We start from the raw sequence: 15,255 nt of genomic DNA, 5'->3' as shown, positions 1-15,255 counted from the left end.
TTCATAACTGAACGTTTCAAAACAGAACAATAAAATAAAAAGCCTGGAGACAAGACAGGGTGTGTGGAGTCAGTACAACTTCGAAAATATAATTTCAATGGACTATGGTACAGTTATGTTCCCTGACTAAAAGTATTGAGACGTACCTTTGAGGGTACCACCCCCAGTGACAAGAGGGGTACTGCCCCAGTGACAAATTGTGATTTAAGTCTATTTTTACATGTTTATTGCTTTCTTATGTTTACCTATTTGTCAATCAGATGTGATAACTTGACTTAGTGAGTCCTGCTTTGTCTTAACCTCTTTTTGCATTTTTCACTGTTATGTATATTATTACACAAATTGAAAAATAATCACTATTGGTTTGACAATAAGGTAGTTTTCTTATTAAGAAGGTACACTGTTCATCATGTCATCATAAAAGCCTTAACAACAAACTGGTCTACAAATGGTGTAGAACTATCCAAAGATTTATCAATAATAGCAAAATATAATAATACCATAATATATCGCTGCTGTCAGAACAAAACCTCATATCTCCATTTTTATCATTTTTCAGTTTTCGACATCATTTGAAAATACCCATAGTCCTGTATATTGTCTGTAAATTCCATGATGATTGGACCAAATTAAATGACCTGAAATTACTTACATTAAAAGTAGAGTATGTTTTTACCTTGTCCTGTAAAGTTACAATTTTGGAGATACAATGTTCTGAACCAATAACAGCAATATATTTTGTGTAAGGTTACAGTGCTCCGCAATACAGCGGCATCTCAAACTGAGACATTTTTCAATAAAAAATTTAATGAAAAATCTGAGTGAATTTTAGAGTGTCCTGATCTAACACTCTAGCCACCACCTAACATGCTAGCCACAAGTTTACATTATAGTCTTATACAGTTATGCAATGTAATGCGGTATGGTCAGACATAATTACATACAATATGATAAGTTCTATTGTTACAACCCTGATTTTGTTATATTTTGATATTTTGTTTGTCAATTTCTATTAAAAACGGAAGAAGCAGAGGAAATGAGGTCATGGGTCACCAACAACTGCTTAACACATCACGGTAAGGACACATTTAAAGGGTAAAACAGGGGATCGAACTAAAAGGAAATACACTAACTTTGGTACTCAGTACTCTACAGTAAGCTAAAAGATTTGTACCATATTTTCCAAGATGATGACTGCATCAGGTACCACTGATTCATTTAACAAGGTGACATTAGGCCTGCATGGTCAATAGCAAAAACCTATGAAGGGTAAAAACAAGGGTCATTACAAGGATGTATTATCCATCATTCCACATATAAACTACTGAAAGTACACAAGTATGTCTTATACAGTGCATGATGTTTCCTTCATGGGCTGACTGTGACTGACATGTGGAGGGATATTAACACTACTAACTTCATTGTGCCAAGCAGGTGTCTATCATGGAACATTCTCACTGCTACTATTTTATCATATACAATAACTATAGGAGCACACACTCACATCCTATGGGACATGTCTAATACAAAGTGAGCGCTGGAGACAGCATATGGAGACGTAGTGTGGTAAAGACAGTCCAGATGAGCTTCTGTGTGAGAGTGGATGGACACGCTCGAGCAGCTGCACACAATTCAGCGGTTATTTACGCATGATCAACTTTCAGGTGGCCAAGATAGAAAAAATCTCTATCTGACACCAAGATCCCTGAGAAGGGAAGCACCAGTACAGACACAGACACACGCACACACGCATGCATGCACTCTTATTATGATATAAAAAGATGACAGGTAGGGGGAGGGAATCTGCCGAGTTTTGATCCAAACACACATTCGGCAATCGTCCAATTTATTATTGCAATTTTGATCAACCTGTGTTGCAGTTTTATGATGTACGTGATTTGAGTCAGTAAATGCAGTCACGCTGTATCTGAACACTGCTGTTACATCTCTACCAAAGTGTTGCAGTATACAGCTGTTTGCAAATGTTTGGGCGCCCCATGAGTTGACATGTTTTGTTGATTTTTTTGGTGAAAATAAGTAAATACACCCTTTACAGAGAACACACTTCTGCATGTTTTAATGCCCAATTACTGTTCTGAATTGAACATATTGGAAAAAATAAAAGATAAAATGTGGCCTGTGCAAAAGTTCTGGCACATTTTATATTTTGTATTTTATGTTTTATTTAAGTTAACTCAAAAAAATATATAAAGAAATTGTGAATTAAAATTTACTGAAAATGTCATATTTAAGTCTGTTCCCTGTGAAGGATTTCTTAACTTATTTAAAACAAAACATGTATTTAATGGTAATGTTCAAAATTTTGCTAACTACTAGGGCTGGACAATATGACTGTGTATCACTTTAGTGCTAAATTCTGTTACAATACAATAGAAAATGCTTTCCTCAACACATTCTGGAGATCATCATTATTTGTATAACACTGAGAAACTGCATGTTTCACTATGTAGAGAGTAAAATTAGTTCTGTTTAACTGGATTCAGGGCAAGACAGTATACAAAATATTCAATAAAAATTGTGCTCAGTTTTTGATAGCATTTTTTAAAATGTAGCACTACTGGTCCTTTGCCTTATATTGCCATATATATATATATATATATATATATATATATATATATATATATATATATATATATATATATATATATATATGTATAGTGTAACAGAATCACTATAGGATGCAGTTAACGGAAAAATCGAAGCTACACTATTCATATTCATATCATACACTGTTAACTATTGCCAGGATTTAATAATATTAAACACTACAGTAAAATAGTGTATTATTGTGAAATTATCTTAAACATATTTTCTGTACTACCCCGCGACCCTGACGGAGAAGCGGCTTAGAAAATGGATGGATGGATGGATGGATTTTCTGTACTAACACAGCAAATTACTGTGAGGTTAATGTTGAGCTGTACTGCACAGTATAATAACAGCAACAGAGACTGTAAATGTTTCTGTTCTGACAATTCAAGTTTTTGTGTTTTAAAGCCCTTAAACGTTTTACGGTGAATTAGTATCGTATTTATTTAATACAAATAAAATTAAACAACAATTTAAGTTGTGTAAATGCTGGAACAATAAGGTGCTCACAAAATGGTACTATTTATCAGAACTGATCATTTGTAAGGTGTTGGTCATGTTTAGTCATTTTTTTTATTAAACATTTTTCATAGGTCTAGTACAATTACTAATAGTAGGAGTACAGTACATTAACAGCTACTGGAGTTGTAATACTTTTACAGTTGTAATATAAAAATACATTTACATATTTTAATTATAGCTTTTTCTATACATGTACAGCAGAATGCAGCTACATCAATGTAATCCTATGGTGAAGGGGACTGCAGAGTCACAGTATACCTATTGTTATGTTATTTTTCTGTTGTTTAGTTTTGATATACTACAGTAAATTACTGTGGAATGAATACAACTAGCAGCCAGTAATTTATCGTAATTTTACAGTAAAATGTTTTACAGTGTAACTAAATCATATTATGATGAGGTCAGAGATTCACACCCCTAAACACAGGCCTGCGAACTAATAAGACTGGGTCAAATATACCAGATCTAGAGAAACACAGCAGATAAATTAAAAGTAAGAAAAAAATCTAAATGGATTATTGTAAAGAGCCCTGATCTCTGACAAAGCGCAGAGCATGAATTAGAGTGTTTAAGCTATGTCATGATGTGAAATCTGAGGCAACCCCTCTATATTTGCCTCTCTCTCTCTCTTTCTGTCTCTGACCTCAGCTCTGAGTCTCCTCTGGGCAGACTTGGACTCAGTTAAAGGCCTGGGACTGAACCTCCCCCCACTTCCCTTCCTCTGGTCTAATTAAGAATATCCCAAGCTGAGAGTGTATATTATTCAACACTGAAGGCTGCCATCTCCCTTCCAACTAGATACACCAAGGACCTAAACGCACACAGTCATTCCAACCAGAACCACTGAAGTCGTAGCTGCACTGCCCACAGACTTATGCCCAATACACACACACACACACACACACACACACACTCACACACACATTACTCTCTCTCACTCTCTTCACATGGGCAGCAGTACAAAGCAGGCATACGGCATACAGAACTCGTCTCAAATATATTATTCTGACCTGGGCTAAATTCTAATCAAGAACCTCACCAAGGCCCTGATAAAAGCACCAGCCTCAAAGCCAAGAGGAGGAAGAGGAAGGAGAGGAGAGAGTGAGGTGAGGTACTGTGTGTTTACATGTGTGTGTGTGAGGGACATGTATAGAGAGATCAGGGTGTGCAGGTTCATCCAACGTCCATGAAATAGATAACATAACCAGCCCTGTGACCGGAAGGTTGCTGGTTCGATCCCCTTGGCTGACAGTCCATGACTGAAGTGCCCTTGAGCAAGGCACCTAACCCCCAATTCCTCCCCAGGCGCCGTGGATATGGCTGCCCACTGCTCTGGGCAAGTGTGCTCACTGGCCCCTAGTGTGTGTGTTCACTAGTGTGCATGTATGTGGGTATTGTAAATTCAAATTCAAACTCCACATGTAAAAATCAATATTAGAAATCAATGGTAAGCAATGAAAGCATTTTGACCAATGATACATTTAAAAAAATGAATTTAATATAAATTTCAGAAAGAAATTTATAGTGTGACTAGACTAGGTATAGGTTTATCATCATACACATGAAAGCAGATTAGACAATATGTCTTTTAATACGCAGGCCTACTGAAAAATGAAGCCGTCCATGTTAGCAAGAAAGTGTAATGCACGGCGATGAGACTTTCGGGATCTATACCAAGCCAAACCTCATATTCACTTAACTTGAGCTAGAAATGATCAGTAAATATAGCTTTTTTAGGTCCTTAAAACATGTAACTTTCAGTAGGGCATCATTATACAGTCGTTTGGAAAGGTTTGAACATCCTTGGTCAAGTTACATTTTTGTTGATTTTCTATGTGAATCCTCTAAAGGGAACACACTTAAACATGGCAAATTTTAGTTTTTTGCACAGGCCACATTTTATATATATTTTTTCCCCAATATGTTAAATTCAGTAAATAAACAGTAATTGCATATTAAAATGTGCAGACGTGTGTTCTCTGTACAGGACATGTTTACTTATTTTCATAACAAAACATGTAACGGGACCAAGGGTGTCCAAACCTTTGCATACAACTGTATATTCCAGTCATTTCACCCACTTTTTAGTTTTTGGTCATATAATCATGAACCTACTGTCAGCCCTCAGGTCTAAACAGAATTCTGTTCTTATGCAGAAATGGAGTAGTTGGTCATATGTTGGTCAGTAGTTGGTTCATCCAGTTTCTCATGGAATCGCATCTATGGACATCAAAACTTTTTACATTTTTACAGCTATAAATTGGTAGAAACATTTAACTTCCCCTAAACAATTATCATTACAACATAATCATATAATATAGGTCCTTGCAACAAAATTGGTGGGAGATATAGCAAAAATATAATATCACATGAGAGAAAAAGTAGTGCCACAACTTTAAAAAAATGCTAAAAAATTATGAATACAATTATTTCAATTCAACAAAAGGCAAGGCAAGTTTATTTATACAGCATCTTTCACACACTGCTGTCATTCAAAGTGCTTTACAAATGAGAATAGTTATTTAAAAAGTAGAATAGAAATTAAAAACATGATTAAAACAATACATTCAAAAGAGAATCAAATCCAACTTAGAAATTCAATTAGGATAATTAAAAATCAAATGAAGCATTAAAAATTAAATTAGGATTATAAAGTTCTGTTACAGAGGAGAAGGGCTGGAAACACTAATAGTGCTTTAAACTGAGCTGAAAGCTGCTGAAATAGGAAAGTTTTAAGCCCTGATTTAAAAGTGTCTGGTATCTGAGCTCTTCTAATTATCTCTGTCAACTGGTTCCATTTAGGAGCAGCATGGTAGTTAAACGCTGCTTCTCTATATTTAGGCTTTACTTTAGGCAGGACTAACTTACTAGTTCCTACTGATCTGAGGGTCCTGCTGGACTCATATCGCTGCAGCATATTAGATTAAAGATGCTGGTCCTGCACCACTGAGCAATTTATTGATTGGACCTTAAAGTCTATTCTGTAATGTACTTGTAGCACTACTCTAGTACTTGTAGCACTACTCTAGTAGTGTAAGGATTTAAGAACAGAAGTGATGTGTTTCCATCTTTTTCTCCTAGTGAGACTCTGGCAGCTGCATTTTGAATCAGCTGAAGCTGTCTGATTGTCTTTTTTGGGAGTCCAGTTAGGAGACCATTACAGTAATCAATCCTGCTTGAAATCAAGGCCATGGATGTGTTCCTCCAAGTCTGGTTTAGTCAGATTTAGTGATGCACTAAATCTAATTAAACATGGTTAATTATGCACTCTTTATAATAAAATATGCAGTTGGGAAGTGTATTTAAGTACTGGCAATATCTATGATATGTTCATAACTACTGTGCCTACTGTGACTTAATATGATGTAATTTATAACAATAACAATAATTATTGTCACACTGCCCATACCTATATCATGCTACTTAAAGATAATGTTTTCTTTTTCTAAAGTTTGCAAAGTTAAAAAGCACCAGTAGTGTCACATTTTAAAAATATTATCAAAAACTATAAAAAAAGATTTCTGTTCATTTTTGTTCACTACATCCGCACTAAATCTAAGTAAACAGGACTGATTATGCCCTCTTTAGAATGAAACATGCAGTTGGGCAGTGCTCACTGAAAAGAGTTATTACACATGTTTGAATGCTACTGCTCTGACCAATACTGTCCCTTCTCGAATAGAATGTAATATATTCATTAAAATAAAGAAGATATTACCCTCTACTGGACAAAGCCTGAAGCCCAACACTGAGCAAAAAGCCACATCCTCAATAACATCGGAGATGAAATAATGTCAAGACATTTTTTCTGTGTTCTTTCCTGTTGTGACACGGTTCGATTCAGGATTTAATTCTGTGTGGTACAAGGGCTTTAATATATGTTTATATTTTATTACCAACCCTTGCACGCTTATATGTCTGCTAAGCTGAGATCCAGGATTTTGGGCAGATTTTCTTTTTTTTTATTTATTAGCACCGCTATTATATTTCTATAAATACCACATGGCTTACATCAGGTCAAAAACAACTGCCTTCTCTCCCTCTGTCCACCCTCCCTCTCCTTCTCTGTTCAATAAATTAAATGTATGTCTAAATTAATGCTTTACAAGCCAGATTTTAAAAAATGATAAAAACTAATCCTTGAAGTGTGTGTCCTGTTTGTGTGTGTGTGTGTGTGTGTGTGTGTGTGTGTGTGTGTGTGTGTGTGTGGGTGTGTGTGTGTGTGTGTGTGTGTCCCGACCCTGAGCACGGTTGAGTTATGGCATTCGGCATCTCTCGGATTACTCCTTAATATTTCATTGCATGAAAATCCACGGTCATATATTTACTGCAGGTGTGTCACTATTAATCACACTCTACACGGAGGAAAACCAAGGCTGTCCACTCAGCCAGACTACACACCGAAAAACAAACAGACACACACACACACACACACACACACACACACACTGTCTTGCAACAGCAAATAGAAACTCATACACACACAGACAGCAGGCTACTAGATTTATTCATACAGTTCTGACTAGACATACAGTCCTGTGTAAAAGTCAGAGACCTCCCTTCATTTATTCAATTTCCACATAAACTGGTCTGTAAGCACAAAGAGAAAAAAGATTAAAATATACAGAGAAGATGGGGCTCCAGACAACTGTACAAAACCTGGGAGAAAACCAAAACTGTCCCAATCAGATAAATAGTACTTTAAGCTTTCATCTTTGAGAGAGAGGAGAAATCAAGCTCCACTCTCACTGAAAAAGAGATCTGAAAAAATCCACAGGTGTTTCTATCCATCCTTCCTCTGTGAGAAGACAACAGCTCTATGGGTTGAAAGGATGTGTAGATGTCAAGAAGCTGTTACAAGGGAAAGTAAATAGGCAGAGTTCAGACCTCAACATCATTGAAAGTATCCAGACCCTCAGAAAAAGTGAATTCAGAGTTCACAAGCATTCAACTGTCCATCCGCAATGCTAAACGTCAACTCGAGCCAGACTGCGTAATGTGGAGCTCCATCGAGTACCTTTGGTGTGAGTTGGAGTAGCTGACCTCATTAATGCAACATCTTGTATAAAGCCTTCCCAGAAGAGTACAGGCTGTTAGTGCAGCAAAGAGGGACAAACTCTCTATTAATGCCCCTGACTTCAGAAGAAATGTTAAATTAGCAGGTGTCTACAAGATGTTGGACATATATAGTGTACATATACACAAGCACAGCAGTGCCCTCGTTGATATGTATCTTGTGTGTATTAGGAAGTGAAACATTCATCTGTGCCTCTCTGATGACTGCAGAGGCACTAACTAGGCCACTAATGCAATCTTAACTAGGACTGACCACTTCTCTGCTTCCTGTCGCTCTCTCTCCTCTTTCTCTTTTCATCTAGTTTCCTATCACAATTAAGGTTTGGCAACACACATCTGACCTTAATTAGGTTCAGATCCTGGCTCGAGCTGACAAAGTTCCAGAAAAGTCTCTCAAAAGAAACTCAAACACTGATTGTTCACCTGTTCCACATTTACTTACTGATGAATGTTAGAAAACAATGATTGATTTATGAGTCAATGCTCACAATTTGTTTCTGAGACAAATGTAAAAAAAAATGTGTAAAATGTTTTGAAAACATTAGTTACTCAGCTGACTGATTGTAATAGTTGACCATAATAAAGAAAACAAAGTTCAATACTGTGAAAAAGTGACAAGAACATTGCTTCAACTAAGTGGTCTAATGTTCTGCAACCAGGGTCTGTGGCTGTTTAGCCCCTACCTGCTGTTGTATGCTGCCAGCTGTAAGTGTTAGTCTGTTAAATATGAGGAAAGCAATCATATGGTGTATTTAATATTCATATCCCCTCTGGTAATGAGTGGATAAGTTTGTAATGATTTAACTATACTGAATTTGGCTAGTTGGTGACTACTAGCTGGCCCACTCAGTCTGTAACAAGCCCCCCCCTCCAAATAAAATTCCACCTCTGCTACTGCTAGGTAGAAAGAGGGACAATGGAGATCATGAGTATTAGCGTATTAGGTCTTACTTCTCTCTCTCTCTCTCTCTCTCTCTCTCTCTCTCCATTTCATTTCAAATGATTGTCTGTCTTGTATATCTCTGTACTATTCATTTTGCTGTACCTTCACACCTTCTCTTTTCTTTCACCAGCTCTTCTCTGTGTCCATTGCTCCACCTTTCTCCCTCCTCTCAGGTGCCCTCCACCTCTCTCTCCCTGTGGCTTCATTATCTCATGCAAAACAGCTCATGACAAAGATGCACATCACACAAGAAGGTGGACTACGGAGACCTTTGTACCTCTCTGTCTCTCTCTCTCCACACTGGGGACAAATGGGGGTGGGGTTCAGTTTGATGAACGCACTGGTGATCTCCCTTTATCGGTTCCCCTATCAGGTGTTTCATTTTCCCTCCCACCATTATTGCAAGAATACCTCACTGGTAATAATTGTGTGGCAATATATAAGGGCTCTTGTCCACCATTCACCCCCACCGTCAGCCTCTGTATGCAGCACTCCTTCACTCTTTCATTCCTTCATTTACTCGTTCTTAGAGAGTAATCCTTTACCCACCTCCTGTGCTCTCTGGGTGATATTCACATGGGTGTAGGCGTTTCCGATCCTGCTACATGGTGTGAGTTGCACAGCTGGGAATAATTTCAGATTCCTTTTTAGACATAGTCATTTATTAGGGTTCCCTCTCACTGTGTCTGGAAGGTGTAATTGTAGTGAGGCATGATGTACAGGGGGCTGAGTAATACAGAAGGTAGAGGGGGGTCCATGTTATCTGCTTGGTGACGTGTATCTTAGTTGGCTTGGCACATACATACAGAATATCTACTGCCTTCTATACCTTTCTCATAAACAGTTACATAAACTAAAACCATAAAATGTATGAACAGGGACTAAATCCACTTAGATTAGCATTACAAATTAGTACTATTACATTTAGCTGTAAAAGATTACTGTTAAATTCAGTAAAACACATAAAACACAGACATTTTAGTGCGGTAACCCAGTATCACCTACATAAACTTTTTGGAAGTGCAATAAATATATGAGCAAATATCCTAATTTAATATATTAATATTTAAGCAAATATATATCAATACCATGAATATGAATGCAATCATTGTGCCTCCCTTATTATAATTATCATTACATAATCACTGCAGCTGGATTGCCAGTTTTAGATCCACGCATCATGATGTTTCACTGCATTCTGTAACTCCTGAGCTCAAGTATTTAAACATTCTGCGCTACAAAGAAAATGTATCAATGCCAAGAACATGCACACACACACACACACACACACACACACATACACACACATACACACACATACACACACATACACACACATACACACACATACACACACATACACACAGTTCCTTGGTTTCAGATGATGCCATTGTCAGGGAAGAGTTATCTGGCTAAATCCGTATTTTATGTGTCCACACCTCAGCATGCCCACTGGCTTTGGCACTGAGTTGGGCAGTGAGCACAGCCTCTGGCCCATGCAGGGGCTCACTGTCCCTGGGCCAGGCAGCAGCTGGCCACAGGCATTCCTGGCACCTCCAGGAGGGTCTGATTTCAAGCCCAGTTTTCTCCCTCTCTCTTTCTCTCTCTCTCCCTGAATGCCCGGGGAGGTCTGGTCTACTGAAAAATTAGACACATCTGTTCGCCCCAGCAGCTGGTGGGAGGGCTGGGGGTAATTGTCGCACCTGATTGGGCACTTAGTGTAGATTAGAAGATCTGATTGGTGGGCCGGAGGGCCGCTGGGTTTGACTGGGTGCTTACTGGCAACTCAGCGCTGTTATTGGTTCTGTCAGCATCACTCATACTAACAGTGAGCTTGATAAATACACCTGCTCAGGGCAGAAACCTTGGGCTGGTTTTACTTGACCAGAAGCTATAAATGTGACTGCACTGATGTTTTTCTGCCTGCATCATTTTCTGCTGTGTATGCTTTTTGACATATACCTAAACATCCTCTTTCCGTTCTGTCATTTGTTGCCTTACCATGAGGGTGCGACGATTTCAATACAGCATTAAAAAAAAAAAAAAAAACGTGTACGTTTAAAACATGAAATGCATCTCCAATGTGAGGGATCTGGGCGCTTTCTAGAGTCAAGTGGGAGGGGCAAGGCTTATGCAGCTTTGAGACTTATTTTTTTAATGGAAAATCAATTCAAATCTTGACTTTCTTCCTTACCATTGTACAAATAAGCTAATGATTCCCCCCATATCAATAGATTAGATAACATAGATTGCATAGTCTGTTCCCACTATAGTCATTTTCTCCCTATCCAATAACAACAAACATTAGCACACCACGTCCAGGTTGAATAAAAGCTCCACTAATTACCAGCTTATGGTCCAGCTGAGAGTCACTCAACGGCCATCATCTCACAATCCACAGCGTGCTTGTGCTTCTTGTTGCGGTGTGCTGAGAGACACAATCGCATGAAAACTTTCTCACTTCTGTTGAGAGCTGTGCAACCAATGCATCACTGGCCTAGAAAGAGAAATCTCTTATGGCTGAAGTAGTCAGTTCTTTGACATCATATTTCTGAGAGACAAGGACAGGAGCTCATAGCGTCGGCTATGCAGAGACAGAGCCCCAACCACACTAACGAGATGGGATGGAATCCAGCGTTTTCTCATCACTTTAAAGCAATTTCCATCAAACACATAACTGAGTTTGATTATAAATAATTTTGCATATGATCACAGGATTTGGGGTTCACCCGTGGTAGGGGCTATTATCTGTTACCATAGAGACCTGCTCAATTCATTATTATTCATTAGCCTTAAGTCCATCAACTGGCAATTCACAAACGAGCAATTCTTACACTGCAAATGGTTTAAAATTAAGGAGGATTAAATTAAAGACCAAGAAGCTGTTAACATCCATGCAATATACAGTTCAGTGTTATCAAAGTGGGCTCTGCTATTCCACTCCAATACACTGATGCACATACAACAGGATTAGCTTTTTCTAAGAGCCTTTCAAACACTCGATAACAATGAAAAATGGTCATGTTGGACGTCATAATTATAGTGCTGCCATATCATTATCATTCTATTAATAATTACTGCAGCTCCGTCACCTGATATCCTGATAGCATCACTGCATGCATCAGAGATCAGAGACATGTGGCCACAGCCTTGAGAACATGTTAGAGGCAAATCTGAATTTTTAACATGCAACCAAAAACATATCCAGAATTTGACCAAATAACAACAGCAGATGACTAACCAGCATATATTTTTAGAGCACATTTAGATTTTATCTTCTAAAATGGCCCTGTTAATTAAATACAGATTTGATTATAGGTAGCAAAAGGTCAATAATGGTCAAACCTAGGAAAACAATTTGTTTACCAATGCGATGCATTATTATATTTGGGTGTAGGGGTGGGGAAGACCCTCCTGCTGGTACCCTGAGTACATTATGAACGCTGCTGATTTTGCCACCATTTATAGATACAGATAGCAGTAGCTCCAAAACAATAACTCTTAACCGTGGGCCTTCAAATGACTGCAAAAGTGAACTCAAATAATGAAGTGCGTGGTGTTGGTGGGCAGATCTATCATCAGCCTTTGCCGCTCCCTCTCCTTTCATCACCTAAACATTTCAAATTCCTGAACACAAGATTTCCTTGAGCACATAACTGCATGTTTAATGAAAACGCTGATGACAGAGTGAAGGCATTAATACGCCGGGCCACGGCGCCGGTGGTCCAAGACATATTTCTGCCTGCTGTCTGGATGGCAGTCCAAGGTTGTGACACAAGGCTGCAGATTTACGGGCAGGTCATGACGAAATGATCACAGTCGCATTGGGAGGTAATAGGATCATCAATAAGCTGCAGTATGGGGGGGTGTAAAAATAGCACGCGCAAACCGGGTCTGTCTAATTTTGAAAACGCATTGGTAAAATCTCCCATGAAATCCTCAAAAGATCTTAAAACGGAGGCGACCGAGCAGCGGGCCAGCGTGCTTTTGAGAAAGAAGAAAGAATTCTCACTAACTTTTTTTTTTTTTTTTGGGGGCGGTGGGTGGAGGGTGTATGCAGACAGGAGCAGCTGTTTGTTCAGTGCGAGAATGATTTTACACTGCATGACAAAGAGGAAAATAAAGTCTTTTAAAGATGAAAATGCTTTTTGAGTAGCACGGTCCCCAGACAGCTGCAAATCAGCACACAAAGCTTCAGGTGACAAACTCCTTTTCCTTTTTTTTTTTTTACGTGTCGTCAGCATGTTGAGACTTTAATTATAGAGCGAAATGAGTCCAGTACGTTCTTGACATCATGACTATGGTTCTTACATCATTTCACTCACACTTACGGTCCTACACTTCACATAACTTCACCAGAATTCAGAAGGCTAAAGGACCTACAATGGCAAATTCACACTATGCGCTACACTCTGGTGTTAAACCTGCCACTGTGGCCGTACCCCTCTAGTCACTTGGGTGGTGCCCTCAAGGGTACATCTCAGTACCTTTATTCAGGGAACATAACTGTACCATAATCTAATGAAATTATATTTCCTAAATCAAATCGACTCCACAAACCCCGCCTCGTCTCCAGGCTTTTTACTGTATTGTTCTGTTTTAAAACATTAGGTTATGAAAAAAAATACAAATGTGTACTTTTCAGCTGAAAAAAAGTCATTTAAGATACACAATTGGACCTTAAAACCACTGCTGTACCTTTGAGGGAACATTCACATTTTTTGTACCTTGATGAACTAAAACTGACCTGCACAGAACCTTTATTTCTAACAGCGTAGGTCTGTTTATTACCTATATAGCGTATAGATGCCTGTGCATAGATCTGTTTAAGCTATAATCAGATTCCAGGGTCAGAAGCTTGAAAAAGAGGTTAGTGGTCATGAACCTAACACACAGACTCCTTACAGCACAGGTTTATCACATATCCAACTGAGAAAGAGCTTCAGTTCTACAGTACAGCACAATTCTGTGAAAGGCGAACCCTATTTACACTCAGTCACCAGCAAAAGAAGGCAGAGTCCGTAGATAATGAAGTCAAATGCGTTTCATTTGGCTTGAATCTGTTCGAGCACACTTCAATGAGTGAACCCTCTACTGTGTAAATGGCGATGAGGAGATAAAACAAGCTCGGGGCAAGTATATCCTCAACTTCAGAGGAAAATTAAAGGCAGTTGCTGGGGGCTTGTTTGATAAGATGATAGCGCAATGTGCCAGCTGTGAGGAGAGAAAATCGCAGGCAGGAAAGGGGGAAAAAAGTGAGCCGGTTTAAAGGAGCAGAAAAAAAGGAGGAGGAAGCTTTTTGTCGCCCCAGAGATGTGCTGAGTGCGCTGTATAAGCCCCTTAACTCACTACGCTGTAGTATCAGCCGACTCTAATCTCCTGAAAGCTATCAAAGGAATCACATTACACTGGGAGTGAGAAAAGTTTCACTGAACAGGTTAGCTTAGCGTGAATGTACAGCTCTCTCGGTCCTGTCTCAGTCCACTTTGACACGCTTTAGAGGGTCAGAAGGCAAGAGCTCCATACCTTTCGCAGAATCCACTGGTTCAGGATGAACAAGCTCCACCAGAGCAGCCTCATGGCACCTTCCGAGAGCGACCTCCCTCTGAGTATTAGTCCCGTTGAGTGAACATACACCGAGCAGCACGCTCGCCAACAAAACCGGCGGCCAAAGGAACAAACAGAGCAGCGCTGGTCGGTTCGTGCGGTTTCCCCGTTAAATAAACGCGCAGGAGTGAAGTTACAGAGTCAGGAGAACCGCCGGGGTTCAGCTTCTGAAGTCCTGATAGCGGCTGTCATACACATCCATAGTTGTGCTGACGGTTTGAGGAGCGCAGAAAAGTTGGCGCGTGAGCGGCGGCAACTTGTGGAAAACTGATGTTATCAGCGGCGCGCGAGCTAAAGCCCGCCCCCCTCACGGAGAGATGGGCTTTAACAACAAACGGAGTCGGGGTTCTCTCTCTCTCTCTCTCTCTCTCTCTCTCTCTCTCTCTCTCTCTCTCTCTCGCTCTCTCTCTCTCTCTCTCCGCTTCTCTCGCTCTTCTGTCTCTTTATCTTCTTTTCCTCTCCGTCTCTCTTTCTTTCTCACTTTCTCTGTCGTAGTT

The 15,255-nt window shown here is 39.2% G+C and overlaps 1 protein-coding gene across 1 annotated transcript in view; it reads right to left on the bottom strand.

Annotated features, from left to right (window-relative positions):
* Window positions 1-15,045, bottom strand: part of LOC108431810 (neurexophilin-4) — an 83,990-nt gene extending 68,945 nt beyond the window's left edge. The window contains exon 1 of the mRNA XM_017705181.2: window positions 14,678-15,045. Within this exon, the coding sequence (XP_017560670.1) occupies window positions 14,678-14,731 (54 nt within the window). The 5' untranslated portion in view covers window positions 14,732-15,045. The remainder of the gene's footprint in view (window positions 1-14,677) is intronic.
* Window positions 15,046-15,255: the final 210 nt, after the last annotated feature.

This window comes from Pygocentrus nattereri, chromosome 26, assembly GCF_015220715.1.
Source record: "Pygocentrus nattereri isolate fPygNat1 chromosome 26, fPygNat1.pri, whole genome shotgun sequence".
Classification (NCBI taxonomy): Eukaryota; Metazoa; Chordata; class Actinopteri; order Characiformes; family Serrasalmidae; genus Pygocentrus; species Pygocentrus nattereri.
The sequence above is the reverse complement of the archived record's forward strand: the minus strand, read 5'-3'. Positions and strand labels throughout refer to the sequence as shown.